The 24,967-nt window shown below is 43.0% G+C and overlaps 1 protein-coding gene across 1 annotated transcript; it reads left to right on the top strand.

Annotated features, from left to right (window-relative positions):
* Nucleotides 1-725: 725 nt before the first annotated feature.
* On the top strand, nucleotides 726-24,710 carry SLC30A8 (solute carrier family 30 member 8). Its single transcript, XM_076332151.1, has 8 exons — nucleotides 726-805; nucleotides 10,942-11,146; nucleotides 15,072-15,210; nucleotides 19,722-19,875; nucleotides 20,397-20,586; nucleotides 20,991-21,096; nucleotides 23,400-23,534; nucleotides 24,565-24,710. The coding sequence occupies exons 1-8, from the start codon at nucleotides 726-728 to the stop codon at nucleotides 24,708-24,710; spliced, it is 1,155 nt and encodes a 384-aa protein (XP_076188266.1).
* Nucleotides 24,711-24,967: the final 257 nt, after the last annotated feature.

Here is a 24,967-nt window from a genome sequence, read left to right as displayed (position 1 = left end):
TCCCCTCCAGGGACTGCGGCTGTTGACAGAACTAACAAACTGAATAAAGCAGAAATAACAACCCACAGTGCTTCCTGATGAAGATTTCAATAACCTGTGTTGCAAACAGCAATAATAAGCAGTCTCTTCTGTTTTGAACCGTTAGGAGCAAACGTGCCAGGGGTAGAAATAAGTCTTCGGAGCCATTGCTTAGATTAAAGAGGCTTACGCCAAGCCAGGGTGAGGGAGGTATACTTTCCTCCTAAGCCAAGGAAGCAGAAAGGCAAACAGTGGTTTGACTGTTTCCAGGCAAACCGTGCTGGTTTAATCACCTTCCTTCTCCCTTTCAGTGCGCCCAGGCGAGCGCCTGTGTGCATGTCGGTGTGCACACCGCTGCGCTTGACCCCGAGCCAGCGGGTGGGAGATCACGCACCCACTGCATGACCAAAGAACATATCACAGCATCAAACATGGAGGGGAAAAAAGAAAAAAAAGAGAGGGAGGCCCGAAACCCCCAGTCTGACACAGTCAGCAAGTTGCTGTTTGGCATGTTAGTGACGCCACCAGCACTAGGAAAGCAGCTCTCTTGCAGTGGGTTTACTGAGAAGATTATTAAAACCTTTTCATTTAAAAACATTTGGCAGAGACTTCAGCATAAGCTGGGAGGACATTTTTGCCCACATCCACTTCCAACAGAGAAAGGAGATTTTAAAGGGGAAAAAAGCAAAACCCCACCGACTTTCCTGATGGCTGCCAAAAAGGGTCTTGAAAGAGCTTGCCTTGTGAGTGAGAGGGACACCAAGAAGTACTCCTTGGCCCTAGACAGGTAACGCAGCTCTGTTTCCTTCACTGCCATTGCTTTGTCTTTGAGAGCAATACAAGATCACTGATCTGCCGACGGGCTGCTGAAGTCAAAGTACGGGGAGTTTCACAGTGCATACAGGGAACATCTTTCACTACTTTCAAAATGTTTTGTTTGATTTTTTCCTTTCCAAACTTTCTTATTAAATGTTTGATGCATTTACTAGACAGCAGCCTGATGTGTCTGCCTCTGTGATGGATTGAACCAATCTACTTTGAAGCAAGTGTCTCCTGCTATGTATTTTATAAGCTTAGCAGATTTATTGTAGGATGCAAAACCTCATGGATTATGCTGCAATTTTAGGCTGAATTATAATAGTGCTATTGACACCATGTTTGATTCAAGGCTTCTTCATGCTTGAATGTCTAAATAATCTATTTGGTGTGAAAGAAATGCGGTGCTGTTAAGGACTTGATCCTGTAAAACTTTATTCATGTGGATAGCCTGTCAGACTCGAAGCTGATGTACCTCTTGTGTGCCAGAGGTCCTGTGAGTAAATGCTTGCTTGAGTGAGGAAAGACCCTCTGAAAACATATGCTGTAGCTTGGGTTAAAAAATGAGTATAAATGTCTATCACAAAATAGTTTTGCAGTTGAACTTATTTTCATTCTTCCTCTTGATTCAGACCAGCAAGTATTTTAAAAAGAAAATAGCTGCTCAGTTACAGCTTAGCACCTCTTGACATTTCCATTATCTCATTGGTTTTCAGGTTATTTATTGCTTGGCTCTCTTAAAATGCGTGGGACAGAAACTTGGCGTAAACACTGTCAGTTCAAATGGAATGCTGCCTCTCCATGTTCTTATACTGGGGTCACTGCCATCATATTTTAGTCATTTGAGTGTCTGGGTTATTATTTAAATATTATTACATGGCTCCATAAATATACATGGCACTGTCCAAAATTACTTTAGTGGTAATATTTATATTTTAAAAAGATCCCATATGATTCTGCAATTCATTTTAGTTACTAAAGAATCTCAGAGATTTTTTGATAGCTTGCAATTTTGCGGGCACAGCTTCAATGGTTGAGGTCCTTTGGCCCCTGGCCATCTCTGGACACAAGGACATCTCTGGATGAAGCATTTACAGGGTGTGGGAAGGGGTGCCCTGAGGCAGAGATAGTTGTTAGGCTGCCTCTTGAGGAAGCCCTTAGTTTCCCTGGATTACCAGGAACAGGGAATATCGCCAGTGAGAATAGGGGCAGGATACACAACAGGGGCAGTAACCCCCAGCAGCTGATCCTCCCATCTAAGAGCTGACTCACCTTCTGGAGGAGTTGATTTCTTTCTGATAATTATTTCTTAGTTTAGGATTGAAGTTAGTTGGGGCAAATTGCTACAACAGTTGCAATTGTTGGGCTGATTGCTGCAGATATTCCCAACAGCCCCAGAGCTTGAGGGCCGGTCCCAGGAGAACTCCATAGCAGATGTCCTGAGATGGCTGAGTTACGGCAGTGGTAACACAGCTCCCCAGGAGGAGGAGGAGTTGTCATCCAGGTGTGTGGCTTTTGTGCTGCATGTCCTCTCGGCTTTTCTTGCCAGGTGAAGTTTGATTAACTGCATAACTACTCTGTTCCAGCAATAACCAGAAATGGGGGCTGAGAGCTGGGGTCTCCCTCCCGTTCAGAAGAGCTGGCAGCTCAGTGGAAGCCCTCTCCCGGCTCCCCCTCGCAGCCCAGTGACCCAGGGTGCCAGCCCGGGGGCTGGAGCCAGCGTGGCGGTGGGGATGCAGCCTGCTGGGCTCGGGCTTGCAGAGACTGGCTGCGTGCACAGCTTCAGGTGTCTTAGGCCGATCAGTAGCAATAAGCTCATCTTAGCCTTTGGTATAAATTACCACATTTTTCCGTTCCCTGTGTGTAGGCTTAATGAACAGCTCTAATGCTTTCAACAGAATTTATTATGCACACAGATTGCCTATTTCTTTGCCATCCCCCAGCCTCTTTCTTTGTAATAAATGCCATTATTACAATACACAGGGAACAAAACTGTTTTTATCTTAACCATGTGAGTAGGAAGTCTGAATACAGGCCCTGTTCCCTGCACACAAGACTGTGGGGGAGAGTGTTTTGTACATGCCAAGCTGGTCTGTAGTCACTAGCGGGTTTGGATGTATTGAGGTCTCCCATGCCAAACTTGAAATGCTTACAAAGGGGTGGGCTTTAACTGAGCTCCCCGAAAATCAGGCTTGTAGGATAATTCAGGTTGGAAGGGACCTCAAGAGGTCTCTGGTCCAACCTCCTGCTCAAAGCAGGGTCAGCTGAGAGACAAAGCAAGGTTGCTCAGGGCTTTATCTGGTCTATTCTTGAAAAAAATCTCTCAGGATGGAGACTGCATGACCTATCTGGACAATCTGCCCCAATACTGAATTATCCTCACAGTCAATTTTTTTTCCTTATATTCAGTCTGAACCTCTCTTGTTTCAATTTATGACCATTGTTCTCATCCTTCCTCCATGCACAGCAATAGAATCATAGAATCATAGAATAGTTTGGGTTGGAAGAGACCTCTAAAGGTCATCTAGTCCAACCCCCCTGCAATAAGCAGGGACATCTTCAACTAGATCAGGTTGCTCAGAGCCCCCTCCAACCTGACCTTGAAGGTTCCCAGGGATGGGGCATCCACCACCTCTCTGGGCAACCTGTGCCAGTGTTTCACCACCCTCAGCATAAAAAATTTCTTCCTTCTATCTAGTCTAAATCTACCCCCCTTTAGTTTAAAGCCATTCCCCCTTGTCCTGTCACAATAGGCCCTGCTAAAATATTTGCTGCCATCTCTTTTAGAAGCCTCCTTGAAGTACTGATAGGCTGCAATAAGGTCTCCCCAAAGCCTTCTCTTCTCTAGGCTGAACAACCCCAACTCTCTCAGCCTTTCTTCATAGGAGAGGTGTTCCATCCCCTGATCATTTTCGTGGCCCTCTTCTGGACCCGCTCCAACAGGTCCGTGTCTTTCTTATGCTGAGGGCTCCAGAGCTGGACGCAGTACTCCCGGTGGGGTCTCCCCAGAGCAGAGCAGAGTAGAGGGGCAGAATCACCTCCCTCGACCTGCTGGCCACGCTGCTTTTGATGCAGCCCAGGATACGCTTGGCCTTCTGGGCTGCGAGCGCACATTGCCGGCTCCTGTCCGGCTTTTCATCCACCAGTACCCCCAAGTCCTTCTCGGCAGGGCTGCTCTCAATCCCTTCATCCCCCAGCCTGTAGCGATACCGGGGGTTGCCCCGACCCAGGTGCAGAACCTTGCACTTGGCCTTGTTGAACCTCATGAAGTTCACACAGGCCCACTTCTGCAGCTTGTCCAGGTCCCTCTGGATGGCATCCCGTCCCTCTGGCGTGTCAACTGCACCACTCAGCTTGGTGTCATCTGCAAACTTGCTGAGGGTGCACTCGATCCCACTGTCAAGGTCATTGATGAAGACATTAAACAGTACTGGTCCCAATACGGACCCCTGCGGGACACCACTTGTCACCAGTCTCCATCTGGACCTTGAGCCACTGACCACTACCCTCTGGATGTGACCATCTAACCAATTCCTCACCCACCGGACAGTCCACCCATCAAATCCATACCTCTCCAGTTGTGAGAGAAGGATGTTGTGGGGGACCGTGTCAAAGGCCTTACAGAAGTCCAGATAGACAACATCTGTAGCCCTTCCCATGTCCACTGATGTAGTCACTCCATCATAGAAGGCCACTAGGTTGGTCAGGCAGGACTTGCCCTTGGTGAAGCCATGCTGGCTGTCTCGAATCACCTCCCTGTCCTCCATGGGCCTTAGCATAGCTTCCAGGAAGATCTGTTCCATGATCTTCCCAGGCACAGAGGTGAGACTGACTGGCCTGTAGTTCCCTGGGTCTTCCTTTTTTCCCTTTTCAAAAATGGGGGTTATGTTTCCCCTTTTCCAGTCAGTGGGAACTTCACCGGACTGCCACGACTTCTCAAATACGATGGATAGTGGCTTAGCAACTTAGCAACATCCGCCAGTTCCTTCAGGACCTGCGGATGGATCTCATCTGGTCCCATGGACTTGTGCACCTTCAGGTGCCTTAGATGGTCTCGAACCTGATGTTCTCCCACAGTGGGCAGCTCTTCATTCTCCCAGTCCCCGCCTTTGCCTTCTGTGGCTTGGGCAGTGAGGCTCGAGCACTTGCCGGTGAAGACCGAGGCAAAAAAGACATTAAGTACCTCCGCCTTCTCTGTGTCCCGGGTAACCAGGTCTCCCGTTTCGTTCCAAAGAGGGCCCACATTTTTCATTGTCTTCCTTTTATCCCCGACGTACCTATAGAATCTTTTCTGTTGCCCCTGATGTCCCTGGCCAGATTTCATTCTATCAGGGCTTTAGCTTTCCTAACCTGATCCCTGGCTGCTCAGACAATTTCTCTGTATTCCTCAATAAAGCTCCATCTTCTCAATAACCTCCTCAAAAATATTGGCAGGTTGCTGTTAGGTGCCCCTGAAGCCACCTCTTCTCTAGGCTGGACAAATCCAGTTCCCTCAGGGCAAGTGCTCCAGCCCTCAACCATCCTGGTGGCCCTCTGCTGAACCTGTGCTAGTTTATTGATCTTTCCTGTGCTGGGGACTCCAAAACTAGACACAATATTCTAGATGTGGTCTCAGAAGTCTGTCCCAGGTGCAGGACTTTGCATTCATCCTTGTTGAAGGCTCCTGTTGGCCCCTTCCTCCAGACTGCCTATGGCAGCCTTGCCCTCCAATGTATCAGCTGCACCCTCAGCTTGGCATCATCTGCCAACTTGACCAGGGTACACTCGACCCCCTCCTCTAGGTAATGGAAAAAGATATTACACAGGACTGGTCCCAGGGTAGAACACTGCTTCTCACCAGCCTCCAGGAAGGGTATGAACCATAATCGTCACAGAGTCTGAAGCTGAGCACTCAGAACCTCCTGTCTTATGCAAAAATGTTGTCTGTAAGGAATATCAAGTGAGAGTCCTATCATCTCTCTTTAACTTAGGTCTGAATTAGATATCTAAAATAGTTTTCTATGGTATTTTTACAGACAATGGTGGTGGTGGGAGAGGATAAATTATTCAGATATTAATAATTTGTTATGTTATATTTATTTGTTATCACCTATCTAGTGATCTAGATAACCATTTGTCAAAGACTAGGGAATGTCTTGACCAAATTCCTGAAGTTTCCATGAATGAAGACAGGTGAGATTATTTTATTTCTTGCTGACAATAGATCAGTGTAATGTTGACAAGAAATATTCAATATCTCACTTCATAAATCAGTGGATTTTCATCAGATTGTACCAACTACACTGTAAACTAGATTTTGGCTTGATCCAGTATGGATTTCTGTATTTCTGATCATGTTCTTTATATGTCATTATAGTGGGATTCTGAATACCATCACACAAATGAAACTCAAGGCTTCTAGTCTCAGGGTTTTTGTCTTTATTTTGTTTCTGAGACAAGAGACAAGAAAAAAAAAAGGGGGGCAATGCAAGCAGGAAAGATGTGTAAAAACCTTAGGGCTTGTCTTCATGTAAAAGTTTTTAACACACGGCATTAACGTGACCTGTAGTTAATCCTATCTATCAGTGAAGCCTTAGGCTTGTAATTGATTCCTGTCTGCCAGGCTCATACCAGTAGGCAAAAAGTTTGAAGTGAGCCTGGGAGATGATTTCTTCAGGTGAAGACTGATTTTCTATAACATGCATATAGGGAATATTTTATTCTTTTTTTGCCTTCCTGCAGGCAATATGAAAACTCTTGTAGATAGAATCAGAGAGTCCTCATCAAATAAAGACTTTTCACCACTCCTTGTGCTTTGCAGAAGTCAATGCTCAGGAAAACTTTAGGTGTTTCTTGTGACTTCTGAAGGGTTTTAGCTGAGGGCTCTGTGGTAATGTCTCCTTGTACTGGCTTGCCAGCTGGCCCCAGGAGCATGCAGTACCTTAGGGCACTCAGTAAAACCCATCCCATTGCTTTTGCCCTCGTGTTAGGTGACATGAGGACCCTGTAGAAAGGACTGTGTCTGCCCAGTACTGGCCATAAGCCATCTCCATTATGACCATTGATGGTTCAGGGGTATAACAATGATACATAAAATCATGAATGATGTGATGAAGGTAAACAGGGAATGGTCATTCATTATTTCTAACATTACAAGAACTAATTAAAATATCAGGCAGACAGCTTAAGGGTAACAAAGGATACATTATTTTTACACAAATCATAATTAAACTGTGGAAATCAACACTTTCAAGTCAGCCAAATTGGTGGAAGAAAGATCTCTAAAGGGCTATTAGACACAAGCTCTGGTTCAGCCACCTCCCTGCCTCCAGATTTGTGCAACCGGGGAGCAGTACCACTCTGGACATGTTCCTTTCTGGTACTTTGTCCTTACGTATTCCCTTGTGCTCACGATGGAGTTTGGATACTTGACTACATGCACCTTTGGTCTATCTCCATGCAGCTATTGTTATACTGTTATGCAGAAGGAAATTTATTGACAATACATTTATGCATACATGGCCAGGCCCTCAAAATGAGACTAAATAAAATAACCGTAGGACAAATTCCCATCTACTAGACATCTAAATGTATGCAAATATACAAATATTTGCCTTTGTTTTGTGCCCGCAATAAGGAAAAAGAGAATCTGGACAGCCAGGCTATAAACAGGGTCTTAAATGACTTGGAAATATTCCAGATTGGTACATCAGTTGAAATAGAAGTGGTGCCAGCATAAGGGAGGTGACTATGGCTTTGATAAATTTTTCTCTGAAGGCAGTTTCATTATCCTTTCAGGCACCAAAAAATTACTATTTTCCCTTGTGAAGATGATCTCCTGTGGGAAGTGCAGTGATTCCACATTTTGCTCTTTTGACTGGGGATCACATAATGGTCTAGGAGGACGGCAATTATTCCCATCAGCCTGCAGATCAAGGCACCCAACAGATCAAGTGAAAGCAAATAAAAGGAAGTTGTAACCAAAAGCTCTTGCTAATGATTTGTGTGGAATCTGCAATAAGTATTCATGTTTTCTCCTCCCCCCCTTCCGGGCATAACTCAGTAGAAGCCTTTCTGTGACATTCCCCGACTATCTTTTTTACAAAGGAAAAAGAATTTGAAATGGAGAAAAGATTATTTTTTAATCTGGGACTCTGCTTGCAGTGTGCTGGTGCAGACATCTGATGCTCAAAGGCTACATCTTGCTCTAACACACTCAGAAGGGGTTTATGGTTTGACAGAGCTGATCTCTGCACCTTAAGCTTTTGATTCATACATTTATAAAACTGTCTTTTAGATTCTTTTAATTAGTGGCAGGCTGCTCTTGGAAGAAAAAAATTACGGTTACGCACAGGAGCTGGCAGGAGTCTTCCTAACTCATGGGGCCAGATGCTGCTCTGTGAGTTCAAAGGGAGCAGCGAATGCTGGCCACCTCTGACAACCGGGCCACTTTTATTTAGGTACCCTTTAGACAGAAAAATGTGACATTTGTGGGTTTACGCTGTCTCTGTTTGCTTTTGCATCTGTTCAATGAGATCTGTGGACAGTGCCTTCCTACCCCTCAGTGGTACTCTGAGGTTTTGTGAGCTGATGGAGAGACTTGAAGATTAAAAAAGGGAGGGGGATCACAAAGTGACCTATTTTATTAACAGCAAGGAAAGGATTTGGTGGCTCAGAAATCTGCAGGGGTAGCTTTGGCATCCCTGCCCTGACAGGTTGTTGAGCTGATCATGACTCATGTTGTTAAGATGATTTTAATGTTCAATGCCAGCTGATGAAAACTGAGTTAAAGGGAAATTAATTTTACATGCAAACTATAGAAAAGCATTGGAAGTTAACTCCAGAGAGGGATCACGAGAAAGAAAAACTTTCATTCCCTGATCTCCAGGGGACAGCAAGAGAACTACAGTATTTTATTCAGCCATCTGGAAGAAATCAATTTGTGGTACCTTCTGAGTCTAATTCATCAGGAAAATATTGTACATAAGTGACACAGTGCACATGAGGAGCCTGATTAATGTAAAACTAAAGGACTGGAGAATGACTGGCTAGCGGGTACCCCGGCTGCCAGATGGGCAGCCCATTCCCCACACGGTCCAGCTCCCATTTATTTGTTGTTGTGAGGAAAATAAAGGCAAACACTGACAAAAGGACTAAGAAAACTCACTGTCTCCAGGCATCAGGCATTAAACCTGACCAGTTGCTCTTTCATGCAAACTCCTCACATACAGGGGAACCGGTGAGCAAACAGAGACCACATGCTAACCTGGCTGGGAAACAAGCTGACTCAGGGGAACATGTTGCATCCTTGGAACATCTCAATAATATTTACAAAACCAAAGCCATGCTGATTATCTACAGTTGCAGGGCTTCATTGCCAAGGTGGGTCAGCTCTTCTCCTTTCCCCAGTACCTCCGCAGTGCTGATGAACACAATGAGGGGCCAAGGCATCTGCAGCTCTGCCCATCGGTGGGGTGCAGGCTGAGGGGCACCTGGCAGGACTTTGGACCCGCTGAGCAGCTGCAGCCCCCTCAGGCTGCCCGAAAAGGCAGCTGGAAAAAGCTGTGACTTCAGTGCAATTTTTTGCTTGACACCAACTCCTGCAGATTGGCAGCCACCAGCATGATTTCTTTCCAGCGAGATTTTAGGCATCTTGACACATCCGTAAACAGTGCAGAAATGCTACAGAAAGTCGCCAAGATCCATGTACCTCCCCGAGCACAGGTCTCCTTCACACAACTGAAGAAACAACTCTTCCTGGTCCCAAAGGAAAGTCCTTAGTCAGAATGAGGAAAAAAGGCTGTTATTACTGGGGGCAGCTAACCCCACGTCATGCCCCCAGGCTAATTTCAAACTCGGAAACAGCAGTGGAGTTTGCTGCATTCCCAGACAGGCTTGCGGACTATGGCCCCTCACATACAGACCTCAAATAGCTGTAACACGTGGTTATATGAATGTTACGTACATGCATCTGGGCAGAATTTGCCTTTTGATGCCACAGTGCTCTCCCACAAGTCTCAGTACACAGCAGGGGATGTCTTACTGTTTTACCAACAGGAGTATCACATTAAGGAACAGCTGTGGCAACAAATATTGTATCTGGAGGGACATAACAGTTTTCAGTCGAGCCTCCTGTGACAGGGTTTAGGAGGTTTTTTTGCCATTTGGGCTCTTCTCAGTTGAGAGATAAGGAGGAACGTACGTCCTTGCTTACCAAACCACCTTGGGGCCTCCCCTGGGGTAGTCTCTGGGCTGCTCTAGTGAAAGCACCAGATGTCATGGTCATCCAGAAGCTCCTGCAGTTGCAATGCAATATGCTCGGCCCCAAACCTCTTTACCCCCATCCCATATTTCCATTTCGTATATGCAGGAGCCCTGAGAAGGACAGCACTGAGGTCTTGTGGCAGAGCAGATTTGGCTGGGAAATCACCTTGTGATGGACCAATGCTCACAGAGCCACTTCTGCTGAACTTCTCGCTTTTCTATGAAATTAGTGGCACAAAGGGGTCAGCATACTATGAAGAATGGATTTCTTCGATTTTTTAAGTGCCTTTGAAACTTTTGGGCTAATATTTTCTATGCTAAGGCCCTGCTGGAAGATTGATAGTTTTTGTACATATGTGGAAATTTGAGATAAAACAGTTCTGCATGCAAAGAGAGGAGAGAAATATCTTCAATCAACTATATTTGAGAAAAAGAAGATTTTTTTTTTTAATAGTCTTCCTGACAAAGCTGTTGGGAATAACAAACTGAAATTTTCCATAGAATTGTCTCCATGCTATGCTGAATTAGGTTACTATTTGCATGAGGTACAACTTTTTGAAAATCATACGGTGTGCATAAAATACACAGCCTAAGAAAGTCACCCTGTGCTTCATAAACTGCTAAATGATGTAGGAGAGCCCAAAGAGCTGGGAAACACAGCCAGAGCAGTCATTTCATGTGCAGCTCCCTCCCACAGAGCCCTGCTTGTGCAAGCAAGCCTCTTCTATGACCTGCTCCACTGTTCCCAACGCTGCTTTTATCCTTCAAAAGCATTAATTACATAGTTTCTGGGGCTGCAGGGCTAGACGCCCAAATAACCAGGGTTTTTTTTTTTTTAACCTTCTGTTTCTTTCAAACCCAAAGGATGAGCCGGCATCAGAAGAATTTAAATGAAGAGAGGCAGCAGCAGGAAGCAGAAGATACTGAAGCTAATCCAGCGTATCACTGTCATGGCTACTCACAGGCCTATGAGAACAGAAAAAGGGAGCAGCATCAAGCCAGGAGGAAGCTCTGTGTGGCATCAGTAATTTGCATCTTCTTCATGACTGCTGAGATTACAGGGGAGTATGTTTGCTCAAAGAGAGCTCAGTTTAGTGCCCAGCACAGACATATTCATGCCCTTTTACACCTACTCTGAGTGCAGTGACCCATGATGCACAGAGGTGAACCCACCTGGGATAAAATAACTCTCCTTTCTCCCCAATCTTTAAAAGAATTTTGGGGTTTTTTTAAGCGAAATTATCAAAATATTTTCATATGTTCATTTAAGGATTGCATCTGGGTGGGGATACAAGGATCAGTTAATGCTCTAAACTGTTCTCCCAGGTCTTTAAGCTTGGCTAAAGGTTACTAGCATGTCTTAGCGTCATGTCACAAAAGGTTTCTAATAAATTGGGTTACATTTTTCGGAAAAGATTAAAAGATTTTACATGGTTATCCAGGCCAATGAGACCTCAGCACTGATGAAGGCTGCTAGCAGCAGGATCTGATATTAAATGCAACAGTCTTTACAAAATCCAGCGAAATCCAGGGCCAGATTCACCATCTGCTTTTCTTCAGTTAAGTCAATGTGTTTATACCAAGGCACATTTATCTTTTAAATAGGCCTGCTGGTGTGTCTCTGGATCAATGAAAGATTATTCCCCTGTCTAATTAGCCTTCAATTCTGGACCCATCATACAATATCCAATATAAGTTTAAGCTCACTCATAAAGCATTAGCTTTCGTTTTGTCCCACCAATCTGCTCTCTGCATGGCTTCTGTGACATTTATACCCACCTGATAGTTCCTGGCTCTTTAATTTCCCCTTCTCTGTGGTGAGGTGAGGTAAGTTAAGGCATGAGGAATCCCACAGGCTTTTGCCACATGTGCCCCAGGGGATGTAACAAAAATCAGCCAGGAAAGCCTCTGAAACCCATGTTTTCCCTGCTTCAGCATCTCTGGAGCCCCATGAAAATGAAATAGAAAGGCTTTGTCTTCCCCACAGGTGAGAAGTGGAGGCAGTGAAAGAGCTGCTGCATTTCTGCCTTCTCCCCTGGCTGCCAAACCCATCAGGGACTTCTCCAACTCTTCCCTCCCACGCGCTTCATCTGCGTGAAGCCCCGTTGTTTGTACGTCACGTGCATTTCCCCGTGAAAACCGGTGCATACCACTAATCTCCATGCAGTAATTTCCAGTGCCAGAAGTAATGCATTATTAACAAAACCATATAATCAGTAGGCTTAAGTGTGGTGAATGCGGCAATGCTAGAGGATAATTGGAAGGACAGATGATATGTTAACTAAATGTTTCATTTTGCTTAATGAATCATACAGCTTTTTTGCAGTGACAGCTTAAGTAACAGGCTTGAAGACCATTTTGCTTCAGACCATTAAACTTTGACAAACCAGTTATTAACGGCAGTTACAGACAGCAGTCTATGGAGATTTTTGTAATTATGAACCATACATTTAATTTTTTTAATCGTTAGGCTAGACAGCCTGTGCCTGATGATTGACCATTGAGGGACTGACGGTTTCTACTGCTTTGTGGTATACAAAGCTATAAACATCCATTGTGGGTAATAGTAAGTCATAAAGGCCACTTGTTGGGAGTATTGATACAAAGCAATAAAAGCCTATAACTATTACACAGGCTTTACTCTTGAAAATAAAGAACATGTTCTCCTTCCTTCTCCTCTTAAGGGCAAACAACTTCCCTGGGCATTATTATGCTAAACAGAAGAAACAAATCTGCATCACTCTCAAAGAGGTTGAAAAGTTGTGCTTCTTTGAATCCCTAGTGATATTTTTGCTCAAACCATCTGTGCTGGTCCTTACTGCTCTCCCAAAAGGGACACTGTTGGCTGAGCCTGATACACCAACTGTCTCCGAAAGACAATTATCTTCTGTTCTTCTAATGCAGATCCACCACAATCTCCATAGATTTGGACATATCAGTCAAACCAATGACATCCTATGTACAGCCCTGATCTAAAAGTGCTTTCCAAGGATTTTTAGTAGCTAAGGGCCAAATGTGGATTTCAAAGTACTTTATTTCTATTTGGGCACTAGAAAGAGAGACAAACCCAGCATGTGTCATCATGTCAAAAAGGAATATAAAGACTTGACCAGGTTGCTAAGATAAGCAGACTGAGATGTCAGAAACTCACCCAAGGCATTAGTCATGCCAGCAATACATAAAATAATAATTTGTCAACATTTTTCAAAGAGGGCAGGCTAGAAGCAAGCTTTTGTAATGCTGTCCCACAGAACATGGAAATACAGTATCTAAAATGCAATAGGGTTTTGCAGGCAGCTTGTGCTGTACATATTTGTTTGCTGAAAGATAGCTGATGCCTTGGTTGTTAACAACTGTGCACTGCCAGACAAGCCTGCTTCCCTCTGCTATGCAAAATTGCTTCCCACTTGGGAAACAGCTACCCTGCAAACAGCGAAAGTCTAGAAGCTGTGTCATGACCAAAAAGTATATGTGCATTTACACCTGCTCATGTTCTGGTAAATCCCCATTCTGTTGAATTTTTCATTTTACTGCAAGGAATGAGATGCCCCCAAATTCTGCAGTCATGCCTGCTCCCTTTAGGGAAGTAACTTTCAGGCAGCTGTAAATGGGATGTATAGGGAGGCAACAGAAAAAAACGATATATGCTCTACATGTGCAATATGCGTTCTCCTGCGGTGACAAACCATACAGTATTAGGTATTCTAATCTAAAATCTGCATATGGGAGGAAATTAAACAGACAGTCCATCCTGCTGGCATGAAGACTTTCCATCTAAAAGGAAAGAAAAGATGTGTCTACATGTCCCTTTGGCAGTGGTATCTTGCCAAAGCTTTGGATGAGGCATTTTATGATGTTTTTCAGGATTCGTTGATTCTCATATGGGTTGTGGTCAGGAGAAACAGGTGAGCTGAAATTAATTAAATGACTGAAGAAGGATGGAAATATATTGCCGAACGCAGAAACTAGACATTTTGGCTCTATTATTCACATTTCCATATTTCTACATTTCCACTCTGATGAAAAGATTCCCCTGCTATGACAAGTTGGCAGGACAGCTTCCTGCCTGTGACCCTTGTCTTCTCCTGCAGCCACCGGCAGCTGGCGTAGTTTAGAGCAATCTTGTAGTTTCTTTGGATCTGTCTTTAGCCCTGAGACATGGTTAGAAGAATTTGGCAAAATAATGATATTTGGCTTACTGGGTAAAAGAAATGTGGTTTCAGATAGCCTAAAATGGCTTGGATTTTTTTTTTTTTCAGAATTCACATGAAACCAAAACCCCCCAAAGTAAAATGACATTCAGCCACATTTTTCCAGCTCTAGCAGCAAAATTAAATCATGCATTACAGATACAAAATGATAGATTAGACCTGCAAACAGAACATTTTTCTCTATGCCCTCACCAAAATGGCTGGTTGTTTATCACAGCTCTTCTACTGGGACCTTTCCTTCTACTCCTGTTTTAGTGTTGCCTGTGACAAATAACAAGTTGGGCATCCAGCCATCCAAAACTCAGGAAGTACATGCATATTTTCCTATAACAAATAGGAAATGAATCCCATAAGCTAAGAGTCTGAGTATTTATACATACATAAAAATACTAGCGATCTGTGAAGAGATAGTGGGAGGATACTGGAAATGTGATCCCTAATACAGCTTTTCATCAAGAAATCTGATATTAAAATAGTTACAGTAAAACAGTCCAATAGTAGTATAACCACAGCACTAATGTATCACAACTCTTATTGTCCTTAGGACTCTCTCTCACTCTCACAAAGAAATTTAGCTTATTTCTTTCTATTAATTTATACCTTTCATTGCATGAATGAGGTACAAATGAAACTAACTTTGAAGAGTTTTGAGTCGTGTGTGTGATCACTGAAAATTGAATGTTCCCTTTGATTCACAGCAAAGCAGGTCTCGAGTTTGATCTGGTCAACTCAAACTTCCGACCAGAGCCATGATATGGACACGTGTTTCACACAGGTGGGCAGATCGCTGGGAGCCTGGCGGTGATCACCGACGCGGCACACATCCTGGTGGACCTGACAAGCTTCCTGATCAGCCTCTTCTCACTGTGGCTTGCCTCCAAACCTCCCACCAAGCAGCTAACTTTCGGGTGGCACCGAGCAGGTAGCAAACATGTCACAGTATGAACATGTGGAATGGGAAAGGGAAGTCGTCATAGCCAGGGACCGGAAAACATGCCAATGCCCAACATAGGTCTGCAGATATTTAGAGATAGTGCATTAATGCTCTCAAAGCCCCCAGGACACATGATAAACAGAGCAAGCCAGTGAGCTTCAAAGAAGTAAAAAGCACAGTCATCTCTTATCTACAAACGTGTCTTTCCGTTCATTATTGAATATAGTTTTGGGCTGGTGCTAGCTTTGGCTGAGATAACAGCAACTTCGCTTAGTGACTTGCGTGTGAGGAGGACTGAGTCCTCAATCTACTATGAAATGCAAGTTTCTATAAAAACAGCAATACCCATAAAAATGAGGGTCTACTCCATTTATAGAATGATAAAGCAAATAATTAAATTATTTTTAAAAGACAACAAAGTTATATCTGTAGAAAAGTGAGATCCTTTAACATTTACCATTTTCTAAATCCTCTCCCTGCATATCTTTTTATCGCTGCTGTTTTTTATCACATGGAAGAACTGGTAGGTTTTGAAAGTTCTCTCTCAACCAAAATCAATATATTTACAGATGACACCTAACACCAAAAGCCTTACAGTCAAACACAAGTGCTTTGACAAAAGACAAGACATCAGCAAAATATTAACTATGAGAAAAATTTTCTGGGGGTATGATTCTGTTCAAGATTTAGACACCTAAATATCAATGTCTACATGTAAGTGAGCACATAGAAGCACAGAGTCCAAGTTTCTGATACATTAAACAGAAATCTAAGTTCTGTTCAGCTGTCTAAACATAGAGGTCTAGTGCTACATCCTGGGGTGTCTGAGACTTACACATGGGAATGGCAGCTGTGGCACAAGACCCACAGGAGACTGCCCAGGATGCCAAGCACAAGACCAGGGCATCTCAAATGCCACCAGACACTTGTAGGTAAGAAACTACGATGTGTTCCCAGTCAGTCAATAGAGCAGGGAGCTGTGTGAATCACCGTTAATTTGATGTCCATTGTCCACAATGGGAGCTTAGACACCTAGCTCACACCTACATGTAGACATTTTAATTTAGTTGCCTAGGTCTGGAAATTAATCCTACGCTGGGTGTCTTAGGGCTCAATTTATTTGCTGATATGTAAGGGATTGGTGCTATTTGAAATGTCCTAATGTGTTCCACAAAGTTTCCAACTGCCACTCTAGAAGGCTATGGGTCATCTACACATCTTGTGTCAAGTCATATATGGAGGTGTCAGTGTATCTCAAGTGGCTCTAGACACCTATGCGCCTGAACTGAGGACTCAGATGATAAATGCTTCAAGGATGTTCAATAGGAAGGTCCAGAAGCAGCTTCTGACTCAGGATGTCTGCAGGCCAAGGTTGTCTGTAGCTGCAGAATGTACCAGAGAAGACAAATGCCATACTCATCCTGTCTTTATATTGCTCCCTAAGTATATTCTACTAACTCTGCTGGAAACAGGCTGCTGGTTGAGGGGGAGGTTTAGTATAACTGAAGCGTGGCTGGCATTATGTTGCCAACAGACAGCTGAATTGTGCAGCCTTAGCAAACTACTACTTATCATCAGTTGATCCATAATTACTTTTTGTGTTTATGCTCTCTTTGCCTGGGAATAAAGGGAAGTGAAAGAGAGACTTCTTTCTTGCTGACGAGATGGTAGGCAGGTTTAGCCACCTCATGTAACTTCACCCTCAGTCTGTGTTAGGTTTTTTTAGTTTTTTGTCATTGCAATGCAGAACTTCAAAACCAATCTTTTATTGCCTTTTTATCCTGGTAGCAAAGAGAGCCTTGTGTCAAATGTCAGTGGCTATTTGATTGCATTCCATGATAGTTATCCTGTTTCTTGCTTATTTTCCCAGCTGTATTTCCAGTTTAATATGCAGGGGGGTGCCTTAATAGAGTAGCTGAGGGCAGTCAGGTGGGTGGCAGAGTCACTGTGTGCTGACTACCAAAGTCTTGCAATTGCAGCCCTCCATGACACTGGAAGCTGTATTTTCACTGCTTTTCTCAGACTAATAGATAGCGTTTGTCATGTAAAGACTGTGTATGACAGGGCTCAGGTTTAGCAGGAGCCATCTGAATGCCTCCTGTCTTCTAAGCCAGAACCAGGCAGCAGAATCAGTCAAGACAGCAATTCAACACAATCCTTTGGGTGTGCAGCTACTTTCAGCAACATGGCTAGAAGCATAATATTGGAGGAGACTGATAGTATGAGCCAGACCTACTTCCAGGTAGGACAGCTCTCTTCCACCTCTATTTCTTTGTCTCTGGCATGATTCAGAGTTTGCCAAACAATCCTATACTATTGTTTGCTGTGCTCTGTTAGTACTAGCAGTTCTGAAGAAATGTAACTGAGAACATCTTGAGTAAAATGTTTAGTACTACTGAACTGGTCTGTAAGCTTAGCTAAACTTTTGCTAAAATACTACATTGAAAAGTAATATGTATTTTCACCTATGTAGGTAAAGATGACCTCTAACGTTAATTTTCAGCTGTGGAGTATACGCACACATGTACACAGACATTCATGCAGGTGTTCTCAAAAGCTATTGGCTCCTTTCATGGCAATGATAGCATAGCCATCAACACCTTCAGCTGGGCCAGGTTTGCAGGGCTTCAACCTGTAACTTGGAGAAAATACAAACACCAGGTTTATCAGAAAATGTAAGCACCATGCTTTATGTTAGCTTCTCTCTATCTACTTTTCAGCAATACTAGATTTCCCTGTCAGTGCACTTTCATTCATTATTTGTCAATTTTAGACAAAATGGTTATTGTGATAAGCATCTGTGTTGTGGTTTAACCCCGGCTGGCAACTAAGCACCACACAGCCACTTGCTCACTCCCCTCACAGTGGGATGGGGGAGACAATCAGAAGGGTAAAAGTGAGAAAACTCATGGGTTGAGATAAAGACAGTTTAATAGGTAAAGCAAAAGCCGCGCACGCAAGCAAAGCAAAACAAGGAATTCATTCACTCCTTCCCATCAGCAGGCAGGTGTTCAGCCATCTCCAGGAAAGCAGGGCTCCATCATGCGTAACGGTTACTTGGGAAGACAAACGCCATCACTCCAAACGTCCCCCCCTTCCTTCTTCTTCCCCCAGCTTTATATGCTGAGCATGACGTCATATGGTGTGGAATATCCCTGTGGTCAGTTGGGGTCAGCTGTCCCGGCTGTGTCCCCTCCCAACTTCTTGTGCACCCCCAGCCTGCTCACTGGTGGGGTGGTGTGAGAAGCAGAAAAGGCCTTGACTCTGTGTCAGCACTGCTCAGCAGTAACGAAAACATCCCTGTGTTATCAACACTGTTTCCAGCACAAATCTAAAACATAGCCCCATACTAGCTACTGTGAAGAAAATTAACTCTACCCCAGCCAAAACCAGGACAATTTGGAGCCTGCACTGCTGCAAAATGTGTGACCCTCATAAAAATATATTCAAAATCATAAGTTGAGTTTCAGATGCTTTCATGAACTGACAGTGGAGGTCTGTGCAAGTGCTTTGCTCTTTCTGTCTATCGACTGCCTTTCACTTTGCTGTGACCTTTCATTTTCCTTGGTATTTTCTCAGTTGTGCTCATAAAGTGCCACATTTACCCATTCAAGTCACATGGCAATTACTAGTCCCATATCCTATTAAAAACATGGTGCACGTTCATACGAACATCCCCAGACCTCGCCTATGGCAATGCAATAAAAGGTGGCCTTGGGGACTGGATTTATTTGAGCCCAACTCAGAGCCAATAGAGACAAAATTAAATTTTGCTGCCCCAGGGAAAAAATAACTTCCTTTGTCCTCATCACTGCTGGTGGCACAAAAATGATTTTCTGGCATTGGCAGGATGAGTCCCAGCAGAGAGGAAGGAGAGGTTTTGCTGGCAGGACCTCGTCAGGGGCTGTCACTGCCTTTCTGAAGTGTGAAGAGATGAGAGGTGTGCAGAAACAAGAGAGGCTGTTGGAGCAGTATTACGTCTGCCAGTGGGTTTGGGTGAGCCGTCCCTCTCTCCTTCCCTCCAACCTCTGCTCCTGTGACCAAGATAATCTTGTTGGGGGAGGAGGGCTGGTTCCTGGGGCCTTCCAACCATACTGGCAGGGCCAGGCAACTGTGTAAGGTGTAAAAGAATTGCTTTTTTATCCTTCCTTACCTTTACAACTCCTTTTGCTCCTCCCAAAACTCCCCAAATGATCTTTTTCATCTCCCGAATTTCTCCAAATGCCACATGAACTCAACACTGGCATGGGCACAAAAGTAGCAGCAGGTAGAACAGGGTTAGGCCACCACATGCATAGGGCTGCCCTGGGCAGCCACTGGATTTGCTATGACCAGAAAGGGTTTTGGCCCATTCTTTGTGAGCATCAAGGCTGCCAATGCACAAGAAGTAACTCTGCTGGCTATAAAGGTTACAAACCCAGAACAATTACCATCAATCCCTTAAAATTTCTTGTGTTTCTGTTATGACTCCTGTTAAAATCAGATTTTTTCATTCCTAGAAATTCTGGGAGCTTTGATGTCTATGATAATTGTTTGGATGGTGACTGGTGTGTTGACGTATTTGGCTGGCATGAGGCTGTTACAACCTGATTATGATATTGATGCTACAGTGATGCTCATTACCTCTGCTTGTGCCGTGCTCGCCAACATCCTGTAAGTTACTTTGTTTTCCTCTCCATATAACTTTTGAACGTTGAACGTGCTGCTGTATTTCAATAAAAAACGATAGAGAGATATTGGCCTGAAAAATATTAAGTGTTTATGAGTTTCATGAGAACATGGAAAGGGGTAGAGAAGAGAGATCCTGCTTCTCGTTGAAGGCTGCAGTTGCTCTCCTCCTTTCTGTTAGCTGCCACACTGGGAAGTGAAATTATAAACGCACAAACTCCAGGAAAAGATTAATCTCCATCTCACTTTTTATTAGATGTCAGAACATTCAAGAGCTCTACAGAAAATGAGGCCTCATTAATTCCCCTGTTCACAGACTTTCTTGTTTGTATAAAAAACACTGAATCACCTAGGAATTATCTGCTTAGCCACTCTGTATTTTTGCCTAATGTGTCTGATTTTACTGTTCAGCATTCAGAAGTGAGAGGATTGAGGACATGTGTGACATCACTGCTTTCAGAGGTGCAATAACCCCACTGATATTTGTAGCTTTACATGTCTTGCAGACTAAGCCTGATTCTGCACCAGACCGGCCACAGGCACAGCCATGGGGCACAAGCCCCAGAATACGTGTCGGCCCCTCCAGAAAAGGCAGCTCTGAGCAATGCCAGTCTGCGGGCAGCTTTTGTGCACACCATCGGAGATCTATTCCAGAGTATTAGTGTGCTAATTAGCGCACTTATCATCTTCTTTAAGGTTAGTTTTATTAGTTGACTTGCCTTCCTTGCAATTAAGGATAACAGTTATTTTCACAGCATTGTGACACTAGGTACTATGTAAATATTTTCTCTGTCTTAATGTTATACATTGTAATTTAGTCAAAGACAATTATATTTATTCTTGGGAATTGAAATGACTGTTGAAAGTGTAACACTTGCTTCTTGGTGTTTCAACTGCAAGGAGGATACTTTGGTGTCTCTCCCTTTCTTCATCTGTAGCACCTTCATTCCCTGTGCTGAGGCTCCTTAACTGGCAAAGGAGGTCAGCACTCATTCTGTACTAGATGAATGGAATATATTATTCTTTGAGATTAACTAATTAAAAATGGCAATAACCAACAATAATGAAATTAACAAAGTGATGTGTTCATATTTTTCTAGCCAGAATACAAAATAGCTGACCCAATCTGCACATTTGTGTTTTCCATCTTTGTTCTGGCAACCACCATCACCATTTTAAGGGATATTTTGATTGTGTTAATGGAAGGTAGGACCTGATTCCAGAATCAATACAGTTATATTTTGGTTTTTTCCTCTCTCTTTCTCCATAACGCTTATACTCGCTGACAAAAGTACAATAGCACACTTCTGTATCAGTTTCCAATATTCTCATAATTCTGATCATACTTTAAACCTAATTACAATTTTAATCAAAACTGTTTTCTACCATTGCACTAGAAGATTTATACATATGCCAGTTTTCGTAAAAATCTGTGTACTGGTGTGTTGCTAATGAACTCCCAATGTATTCCTAAAACTGAGTTGCTTTTATTTGTTGTATGTGTAACATTGCTTTTTATCACCCCTTTGGCATATGAGATGTCTACTCACTTTGTTCATTGTGTAATTCCTTTACCCATCTGAAATACAAGTCTTTGCCAAAAAAAACCCAAAGAAAAGAAAAAAACTGAGCTTTGAACTGTGTCTGTGAAATAGGCTGAGTGCAAGAGGCAGAAGTCTAAAAGATTTTTAGTTATGCCGGTTCAGAAAAGCAAGCCGATGGAGCTTTCCAGTTGCGTTCAGGTGCAAGGGAATAGACAATTCTCAGCACATCAGCAGCAAGAAGAACTAGGTTTAGCAATATTTAATCCTGTCAGCTACGGGCCTGAAGAGTTGATTTGCAAGGCCAAATGACTTGAGCAGTCATAGATGCAGGTTTTTGCCTTCCTTACACTGAATAATATAATGCAACCTCTTTCTCAGCTATGAAGACATAAGGATTAAAGGGAGAAGTAGCTCTAACAGTGTAAGTTTTGAATGGATGAGAGTTACTCAGTGTGACTGACTGCATGGCTATTTACTTCTCTCTTTCACTTTGCACCTACTTCTGTTTCAAGAAAGAAAATTTCCAGTATTGTTTTACAGTAAAGCTTCATTCTAGGGTTGGTTTGCTTTCAGTGATTGTGAGATAGAGATACATTTGTGTAGAGCTGTACCTAGACAGAGTGCAGCAACTGGCTGTATCTTGGCTGCCAAAAAATCAGAAGATCTCTTGATTACTGAAAAAAAAAATCGAACTACCAGGAAGGCATGGCAGCCCCTGACACTCCGGGGTCTCCTTCTCAGAGCAGTGATTCCCAGCTTCCGTAAGCTGTGCTGACATGCCAAAATTGGCAATATTCTGTTCCCCTCTGCAGCAAGGCCTTTTACGCCGTCCTTCTGGGGAGGTCTCTGAAGCCAGTCTCCTACCTCTTAAGTAGTATATTCTGCCCAGAATTTTCTAAAGAGAAATTGGATGTTGGAGCTGGTATTGGAAGAGGCTCTTACCCCATGCATCCAGTCTGTCCCGGGGTGTCAGCCCCACAGCCCCTGCGACTGACTGTCATGCAGGCACTGGCTGTCCATGGTTTTCTCTAAAGAGCATGTGCATGTCAGCGTCATACTCTACTAAGTCAGCACTCCATATAGCATATCATTCTTGTAATAAACAGATAGGACAAAGCACATAACGCTGAGGTCATTAACAATTACAAATAATTATCAGTTATGGTATGAAAGACCAAATTAACCAATACTGTGCTTATCATTGTTATACTTCATAACTGGTGGCATTAAAAATATTTTTCAGTTTACTGATCCAAGTGAAGCATGATGAGCATAGCTGTTCACGTGGGCATAGAGGTGCATTTCCAAACTCCCAGGTCTCACTCCAGGGAAGATCTGTAGTTAAATTCCTTGGCCAAATTTGGATTTAGACTAAACTCTGAATTTCATGTTGCAACTCACCCTATCACAATTGTCCTCACTCTGAACGAGGGTCATCACTATCATCATCTTTTGTAAGAAGGCTCATCTAGGAAAACAATCACTGATCTACTCAATAACTGGACCTGGGATCTAATCTCATCTAAGATTCCTGAGTCAAACCATTTTAATCTTTATGTTTGTCTTTCCCTCTCTGCTAAACAGATGCTTCTTTATTGTGTAAATGTATTGAGGACAGAATCCCTTAGAGGTGCTCAGGTGATGCCATAAAATCTGCACTCACAAAAGATGTTGGTGCAAAACTAGGACATAATCTGGCTAAACAGCTCACTTCCCTATGTAAACTGGACCCTCAGAGTATCTCCTAAGACATGCATGAGTCTCATTCTTCCATAGAGAAGCATAAAACAAGGGATAGGATTAAATTTCACAGTGAACTCTGAAATAGACAGGCTTTCCAAAGCATTGAATATTTTTATAAAAATTATACATCTAACTGAATAAAGGTTCATGATGCATTTTCCTCTAACGATCATCATTCTTACCTCTTCAAAATATTTTTTCTCACCAATTTCTCCTTTTAAGGAACACCAAAAGGATTTGCTTATGATGCAGTGAAAGCAAGAATTTTTGCAGTTGAGGAAGTGGAGTCTCTTCACAACCTTCATCTTTGGTCTCTGACAATGAATCAAACTATTCTATCTGCTCATGTTGTCACAGGTCAGTAAATTTCTGTAAACAGCGTGTAAGTATTCAGCTGCTGCCTAGTAAAGGTCAGTCTCCCCTGACTGGGACACAACTGACTGTATATCTGTTGCTTGTTAAAACAAATGTCATCATTTTGTTGGAAAAATAACAACAACAACAACAACAACAACAACAACAATAAAAGCTCTCAAATCCTCCTCCCAGAAATCTTGCCAAAACAACAGGGACCTCTACTTAGCCCCAAACTTGAAAACTGCAGAGGTTGTGGAGCAAGGAAGTAAACTACAGGATATTTTAAATAAATTAGAAGAATTAGACCCAGGCTGGATTTTTCTCACAATATCAAACAGATTTTGGAGTGGATTTGTCAAACTTGAAAACTGTTGATCCCTGTAAGACAAACTTACAGGGCAAATCTGCATTCTTGAGGCATCACTAGCTGTAAATCAATCTTTAAAACATAGCTTGGAGTGTAGAGGTAACTACAGGGGAACAGTTAATCTTTAAAAATATTTTTTTTAAATGTAGTCCTTATCCCTGTTGACCAGTTGTCCACTACCTAGATCAATTTTCTTGTTTATCTGTTTGCTTTGTACCTCTTAAGGTTTATTTAAGAAAAAAATTCCACCTGTGTTTGGCCAGGAATGGGTTCAGAAGCAAATTCCTCCATGGAGACCCTGCTTCCCAAAAAGAGTGGGTCTATCAGCCATCTGAATCACTTGGCACTGTTGCTACTCCCTGACCGGATGAACTAATCTTTATTAAGTATTCCTGCTTTCCTCCAGTCTTCTGCCAAACTGAATTTCTTTGGTGATTACTCTTAGCTCAGCTCTTGCCAAAGTTGCATATTCTGACCACATTTGAATGAACAAACTTTTGCTGACATGCAGGTTCCTGAAAGGAGGATAAAAAGGACAAGACACACTTCTCAAAACAAACTTCTTGTTAGAAGTTTGTGAATAGTTTCTGTCAGTAAACACTTACTCTTCTTTAAAGTATTATATTATATGCATTTTTATTATTTTCTGCTTGCTATCTACAGCAGACACAGCGGACAGCCAGAAGATTTTGAGAGAGATTACTCAAGCCCTGTTTGAGCACCACAGCTTCCACTCCATCACCATTCAGATTGAATCGGGAGAGGATCAGAAACGAGACTGTGTCTTCTGTCAAGAGCCCAGGGATTAAAGGGAGCAGTATGCTACACAAAATAACGATCACCCCTCTTACAGGTCAATAGAGACTGCATGTGCTGGTTGTATGTAACGAATTAACAACAAATGGTAATTAACTGAACTAAAAAGCCCTGCCACTGCGAGCAGTGCATGGACCTTTATTTGTTGGTACCATCTACCAGGAGAGAACACCTACTAGGTCCATCCATCAGCTAGATTACCTGTCCATCAGCGGTTACTTTCAATTACAAGAGAAAGTATCTAAATTAT

The sequence above is a fragment of the Aptenodytes patagonicus genome, chromosome 2 (assembly GCF_965638725.1).
Source record: "Aptenodytes patagonicus chromosome 2, bAptPat1.pri.cur, whole genome shotgun sequence".
NCBI lineage: Eukaryota > Metazoa > Chordata > Aves > Sphenisciformes > Spheniscidae > Aptenodytes > Aptenodytes patagonicus.
This window is presented reverse-complemented; position numbering and strand designations above follow the sequence as displayed.